The sequence below is a fragment of the Gracilinanus agilis genome, chromosome 6 (genome assembly GCF_016433145.1).
Source record: "Gracilinanus agilis isolate LMUSP501 chromosome 6, AgileGrace, whole genome shotgun sequence".
In the NCBI taxonomy this organism is placed as follows: Eukaryota; Metazoa; Chordata; class Mammalia; order Didelphimorphia; family Didelphidae; genus Gracilinanus; species Gracilinanus agilis.
In genome coordinates, this window is record NC_058135.1 from 454,070 (window position 1) to 461,388 (window position 7,319).

At 47.7% G+C, this 7,319-nt stretch overlaps 1 protein-coding gene across 1 annotated transcript in view; it reads right to left on the reverse strand.

Moving 5' to 3' along the window:
• Positions 1–952: 952 nt before the first annotated feature.
• The window catches only part of LOC123251085 (platelet glycoprotein Ib alpha chain-like), a 7,927-nt gene continuing 1,560 nt past the window's right edge, over positions 953–7,319 (reverse strand). Inside the window, exons 2-4 of the mRNA XM_044680257.1 lie at positions 4,429–4,458; positions 2,806–3,279; positions 953–1,064 (exon numbers count right to left, since the gene is read on the reverse strand). Of these exons, the coding sequence (XP_044536192.1) occupies positions 2,827–3,279; positions 4,429–4,458 (483 nt within the window). The 3' untranslated portion in view covers positions 953–1,064; positions 2,806–2,826. The remainder of the gene's footprint in view (positions 1,065–2,805; positions 3,280–4,428; positions 4,459–7,319) is intronic.

A 7,319-nucleotide genomic window follows, 5' to 3' on the forward strand; every position in this document is an offset into this window, starting at 1 on the left:
GGCTCGACCAGGACCAAACTGGCTTGGATGTGGTGCCACCCAGCCCATAGCTCGTGCCTCCATTTGGAAAGCTATGTGAGACATTATCAAATGCTTCTATCATGCCTACAGCCTCCCCTCGACTTATTAGGCCAGTGGCTGCCCCAAATCCACTTAGACTGGGATCACCGCGAGGCCCCCTTCCCAACTCTCCGAGTGGCTCATGCACCCCATTATCCCTTACATCCCTGGCTCTACGCCCTGCCTCTTAGTAGTTGTTTTGAACAAAATGGCGGGATCCTGGGGCAACGAGGACTGTCATTGGCCAAGAACAGAAGGGCCACCCGTGCAGCCTCTGGGGCCTGGGTCGGGGCAGCCAGCCAGGATATTCCCATACCACCAGGACTGCTTGAAGGGAGCTCAGAAGCCATCTGTTTAGATTCTCCTTGTGTTCTGCCTAAGGAGACTGAAGGCCATGGAAATTACACGACTTGTTTAAAGACAAAAGGAGAACAAGCGTTAGAGGCAGGATTTGAACTCAGGTTCCGTGACACCAAAGCCAGTGCTTTTTCCACCGTACAATGTTGTGGCCGGTGTTTTGTCATTTCAGTCAGATCTGTCTTTTTGTGACCCCACTTGGGGTTTTCTCGGCAAAGATCTTGGAATGATTTGCCATTTCCTTTTCCAGCTCACTTGACAGATGAGGAAACCAAGGCAAACAGCATGAGATGACTTGGCCAGGCTCACACAGCTAGTGTCTCAGCAGATTTGAACTCTTCCTGAAGCCAGGCCTGATGCTTGGCACACTATGGTGTCCCCTAGCAGCCCCCACTGTACCATCCCGCCTCCCTGAGAGAAGCTGAAATGGGATCGATCCCAACTAAATGTTGAAAAAAAACAACACAAAGAAAATAATGTGGCATTAGGTTGTTTTAATTCTGTTAAGAGTCAAAGGAATGGAACGTGGCACACATGGAAAGCTTGAGGGAACAGAGCGACTCTATCTCCTGAAAATCGCATGCTGTCGCTGAGGGCAGGGCAGCAGAGTCCTTGCGAGAGCTTCATTTCACTAGACACAGCAGGACCTGCGAGAAATCATCGCAGTGGAGACATTAAGTTCCTAATTCAATTTGGTCGTTAATTGTTTTCGTCTTTCCGACAGGCATTTCACCCTCGTAAAAGACTTCATACCCAACTAGCAGAGCAGCTGTTAATTCATCGAATATTCAATTTACTTTGGCTCTCCACTTATGGAGCCTTTACAAGACTGAAATTCATAGAGCCTCGGAATCTGACACGGAGCGGCAGTGCTCTTCGATGGCTAGCCTGCTCCATCTGGACCCTGAAAAGAGGGCAAATGCTCTGCCCCTGGGTACATGCGCTTCCTTTGGGTTTCAGTGGGAAAGCAAAGTATCCTGGGCTGTATTGTACTTAACAATCAACTATGATTGTTGCACCTCTGGGGCTATGGTGATCCATGCTTGAGAAGTGCCCATCCTCCCCAGTTTGGTCAGTCTCCCCAGACTTGTCCCTTGGCTGTAAACTTTGATAGCCTCTATGGAGGCAGCAGAGGTCCTTTTGTTTTGGCCTCTGTGTCTCCAGGGCTCAGTGTCAAATAGGAATCAGGAAAAGCAGATTTCCACTTCCTTGCACACAACGGGGACTCCTTTAATGTTTGTTTGAACCGAATGGGCCTCTGCTCTTGGAGCAAGCTTTCTATAATAGGTGGGACTTAAAAAGAAATCACAGATGGATCAAAAGTGATCTCTGTGGCTGTGGGAGGGTGTATTTATAGAGAAGCTCTTGTTGTTACATAATATGCTGCTAGACGTAGCAGTAATAACGATGACATAGCGACTCTTTCTCTAAACCGGAGCTAGGAGGCTAGTGTCACATTTTGAATTACTCTACCATTTTGTTGGCTCCATCCATTTTCCTCTCATCTTGACCTCCCTTAACTTTGATCCTGGTAACTTTGAAGCCCCTTGACCTTGGAACCTTACTAATTCCTTTATCAGTGTGTCCTGAGCCCCTGAAATGCTCCCGTGCCTCTGGCCGAGACTTGGGTCATCTCAGAGGTGGAGGGGGCTACCGAGCAAGTCCCTTTGTTTGGAGGTGGGAACCCATGGACTTCGGAGGCACTTAGTTGGCTCTGCTTTGAGATAGTTCTCATCGTCAAGAAGTTTTTCCTGACTTCCAGCCTTCCATCCATTGCTGCTGTTCCTGCGTTTGAAGGCCAATGGAGCAGTACTAATCTCTCTTACATCATGGTGCTCCTTAAAATCCTCGAAGACAAATGCACTATCCCCCCTAAGTCTTCTGTTTTCTAAGCCAAACGTCCCCACTTCCTTCACCTGGCCATATATGGCATGAACTCAAATCCTCCCCGGGTCTTAGTGATCCCTCCTCCTTTTTAAACCTTTCAGGCACTTTCCAGTCATGTCCAACTGTGACCCCATTTGGGGTTTTCTTGGCAAAGCTACTGGAACGGTTTGCCATTTCCTTCTCCAGCTCATTTCATAGATAAGGAAACGGAGGCAAACAGGGTTCAGTGACTTGCCCAGGGTCACACAGCTAGTAAGTGTCTGAGGCCAGATTTGAACTCAGGAAGAGGAATCTTCCTGACTCCAGGTCTGGCACTCTATACACTGCACCATCTTTTAAATTGTAAGGCTCATGATATTATCTCCCAGATAATGTCTTTGTGTCTAATTATCTCTAACCTTCTCTATTTCTTCTAGTAGTTATAAATCTCATCCACATACCATAGCAATCTCTCTCTCTCTGCCCCCCCCCGAATGATTTATAATTACTCTTTTTTATTACCTCGGCTTCATAGAGCACTTCTTATGGTTGCTGTGCAGGGGCTGGGGACGTTGGGATCGTCGCGGTTGTGCTCTCCTCCGTGGTCACCAGTTTAGGAGTGGCCTCTGGGGCGACTGTGGCAGCTGCGGTATCAGTGATGGGAATGGTTGTAGTCTCAGCGGGAGCTGTGGGGCTGCTGGTAGGACTTGATGGGGGTGGAACCTGGGCATATTGGGGGGGGTTCAAAGGGAAGGAAGGCTGTGGGTTGCTAGGAACCAGAGCCCAAGGGTGGATAGTGGACAGCAGTGGTATGTAGGCAGAATATGGTCTCTGCCAGGCGAGCTTAGAGAAATATGGATACTGGATGGAAGTCTTTGGTGGATAAAAGACGGGAACATAGAGTTGGCGTGTGTATCGGGTGTAGACATTTTGGATAGGGGGCTGTCTGAGTGGCTGCTGTTTCAGCTCGGCTGATCTTTCATTTTGCTTCTCGCACTGCAATGAGAAAAAGAAAGAAAGTCGTTGGGAGGCCATTTTCGTGCCCCACGCGGAGCTATAAAGCATCTTCACTGGGCAGTGGTGGAAGTCGCGTGTGGTTATGGTTCACCTTGGGAAGCCGCAGATGGAATGAATTCCCCTTGATGTTCAGGTGACTTTGCCTTTGTGCTTTCACTACCTCACCCCAGCTAGGAAGAAGCTCTGTGTAATGTTTGTTGTTCCAAATAGTACAGAGAGAGACGAAGGGAGACTTTGACATTCTAAAACAATGCACTCGTTTGTCCTACACGCCCATATTCCATTCAGATATTGAATCATCCGGGATCAAGTCCAGATACCATTTCTTACAAGGCAAGCAGGAACGGATGCATGAAATAATGGACTCCAAGAGCCTGAGACATTATGACTGGATTTTCTCAGCCCGTCCTTTGATTGGCAGTGTGGAGGTCAGTGCTTTGGGACTTCCTGTATTTATCTACATATGCTTTAACACCCCAAAGACATGGAAACCAATTGTGAGTGGAACTAGAAATTTGTTGGGTGCTCTTTGCTCTGTGCCTCTTGCACAGAAAAAATGAATTAAATCACATAAATACATACACAAATTAGACGCCTTAGGCAAGTGCTCAAAGAATTCTTAGAGTCCTGAAGCCTATTTTTCATAGAATCAGCTTAGCATATGAGACAGAGATTGGGTTTTGGAGTTGGGAAGACCTCCGCTCGAGCCCCATTTCTGACACCTCCTGGGGAAGTCACTTAATTTCTTAAAGCTCTGGACTCTTGTATAGGATGATAACTTGCACGGCAGGTGCCCGTCTACCTGGAAGAGGGAGCTTCCTCACTAGGAGTTCCTTTGGGAGTGGAGTCACAGCCCTGGTGTTGTTCTCCCACGTGGCCTATCATGCCCTCTATTGATTACTGAGGATAAAAGAGGATGAATAGTGTCACGAGACTTCTCAGTTGGACTTTGAGAACAAAACTGGTTGATTTTCATTCCCTGGTGGCTATATTTTGGAGCTTCAGCAGCTTACTCTTGGGATTTAAGATCTCTATGTTTTGGAGAACGAGCATTTGTATCTTTGGAGGGAGGGTAGCCCTCAGCAAATAAATGCCAGTAAGGGTGAAATTCCAGGAAAAAGAACTTACAGGCCATTTTGCCCAGTCCAGTTCAGCGGTCTGATGTGGTGCCAAGGAAGAACCCATAAGAGATACAAAGAGAGAGACAGTTAGACACACGCTGAATTTGTTCGTTTCTATATAAAGTATGTGCTCACTTGATGTAATGAGGATTAAAAAAATAGTTGTCTTTTTGTTTTTTGGCAATATAACTGCCAAAGGATATTTTCTGTGACTCTATAACTGACAGGCTGGCTTCCCCGCAGCCGGAGGAAAGCTAAACTGGAAATCTCGGAAGTTGTAGTCGGAGCCTCGGCATTTGTGCCCAGACCTGAGGACGCTAGGTCCATGATGAGATTTGTAGTCCCAAAGAGCTCTGCTTGACGTGGAGCTTTTGAGGTGCTCTGTGACAAGAGAGAAGTCTGGAGCAGACAGTCGGAGCAGGGTTAGAGAGAGCAGAGCGTCCCATTGGGGGAGAAAGATGGCGGCCTTGAATCTTTACAAGTGTCTCAAGGGGGGAGCTCTGAGACTTGGGACCAAGGCAAGGCCAAGTCACCGCTCAATGAGACAGAGAACCTAGACTCAAGCTGCAAGCCATGACTAGCTTTGGGACTCAGGCCATTCTGGAAAAGGTTCCATGTCTCCCTGCTCTCCTTCCAGCTCTCTCTGGTGCTTGATCCTCTCATCATCTCTCTAAGCCCAGTTTGGTTTCATATAAAAGTCTATGATTGCCTGAAACTGCTTTGGGTTGCATGTCTATGGATTCATTCCATGCTGGGAGAAGGAAAATGTAGGAAAACAGTAACTGGCTAGAAATATAAAGAATTGAATCCGATCGGCCATCTCGGTCTCTGTTGAAAGCATTAAGATTACTCCTTGACTATGGGTTCCATGAACCGTGTGTCTGACAGGATCCTATGATGATGCCTTTATTAATAATAAATAAACTACTGAGAAGAGAGGGGAGAGGAAAAGACAGAAAGAAAACAAAGGAGAGAAAGAAGCTGAGGAGAGAGATAGAAGAAGAGAGAAGAAAAGAAGGGAGAGAGGGAGAGAGGGAAAGAGAGAGAGAGAGAGAAGAGAGAAAAAGAGAGAAAAAAGAGGGAAGAAACAGAGATGGACAGGAGAGTGACAGAGACAGAAGAGAAGAGGAGAGGAGAGAGGGAGAGAATGGGGAGAAACCAAGAGACAGATGAGAGAGAAGACAAGAGAAGAGAAGGAAAAAGTGGCACAGAGAGAAAGTGAGAAGTGTCTGAGACAGACAGAAAGCTAGAGAAGGAAGAGAAGAGGAAAGGAAAGGAGAGGGAGAGAGGAACAGAGACAGATGAGAAAGGAGACACATTCGAAAGATAGAGACAGAGACAGCAAGAAATCTATAGGGATCCAGACCAATTTGCCTCCCTAAGCTAAAGCCAAAAGCGAACCCCGGTTGTAACTAGAACTGGATGTCTCAGATCTTGGGCCCTGCAGGCGAATCTCCCTTCTCTGAAGGGGTCAGTAGATGGGGAATAAAGCCCCCGATCATGCCTGTGGACAGCCTCAGGGGTCGGGGCAGGGAGGGAAGGTGTAGTCTGGAAAGTATCCTCTCCCCCGTTTCCAGATGGAAGGAGAGAGTTTAAATGTTTTTGAAAAAGAGCCCAATCTTGCCCTGGATACAACCACTTGCTCTTTAGAGTTTCTGAGGACTAGCAAAGATAGACTCTCTCTTGCCATTAGCGCCCTGGGTGACCTTCTTTTGCTCCTCTGTAACTCGGGAGGCTGCCTGGCTGAGATCTGTAAGGTCCTCCTCATTCATTCTATAGTCTCGGGCTCTAGCCAGTAAGCAACACAATGTTTGCAACAGGAATGATGGCGCAAGTGAACTCAAAAAGTGATTTAAACAGCAGCTCAGTAAGAAATTCCGCGTCAGAGGGCAACTTTTAAAAAATATTGCTAACCGGCCAGCCCATAGTAAAGGGAAAACCATTGCTGGGATCTTCTGGGTTCCTGCTCCAGGCAAGGGATGAGGCAGTCCCTTACATATGAAGGTCTTTGCAAAGTTTTCCGCCTCAGCCAGGAAGCCCTACATGGGTTCCAAGCCTGGTTTTCCTGCAGCCTGGACAGGCTGCCCCAGGAACCTGCCGACATTCCAAGTTGTGGACCAGTTGCCACTCTGCGGTGCTCGAGGGAGTTTTGTTCCCTGCACCCTCACCGAACGGCCGACGGAGGAGAGAAGTATAAATTCCAGTCTCGTACTGACATGTTGTTGCGGTCCACTAGACGACTCAGTGGAAAGAGCCCTGAGCCTGGAGTCTGGAAGACCCGAGTTCAAATGTGACCTCAGACTCTTACTAACGAGGTGACCTTGGGCAAATCACCTAATCCTGCTTGCCTCAGTTCCTCATCTGCTGAATGGGATGCAGAAGGAAATGGCAGACCCTTCCAGTATCTCTTTCAGCTTCTTCCGTTTGAGAAGTCTATTGCTTTCAGGAGCACTTTCTCTGCCTTCTGAGTTGAACATTGCTTAACATATTTGAATTAGAGGAAAGGAAAAAATTGCCAAGTGGGACCCTGCAAAGCCCTTCAAGTGGAACCCCTTAAAAAAGCATTCCAAAGGAACGAGGGCGAGAGTGTTACTGGGTCTGACAGCAACTCCATCAAGGGCGTGGCGTGGGACGTGTGGCTATCCAAGTGACTTGGAAAGGAACGAGGACAGTGTCCTGAGGAAGGAGAGCCCGAAATGCCAGTGATTTCACAGGACAAAAGAAAATGAAGAACGAGGTAGCTCGTTGAAGTCAAAGAGAGGGTGCAGAATTCAAGTAGTTAAGGGCCAAGACCTTTAAAAAGTGTAGCGTGCCGAGAGAGAGAGAGAGAGAGAGAGAGAGAGAGAGAGAGAGAGAGAGAGAGAGAGAGAGAAAGAGAGAGAGAGAGAGAGAGGGAGA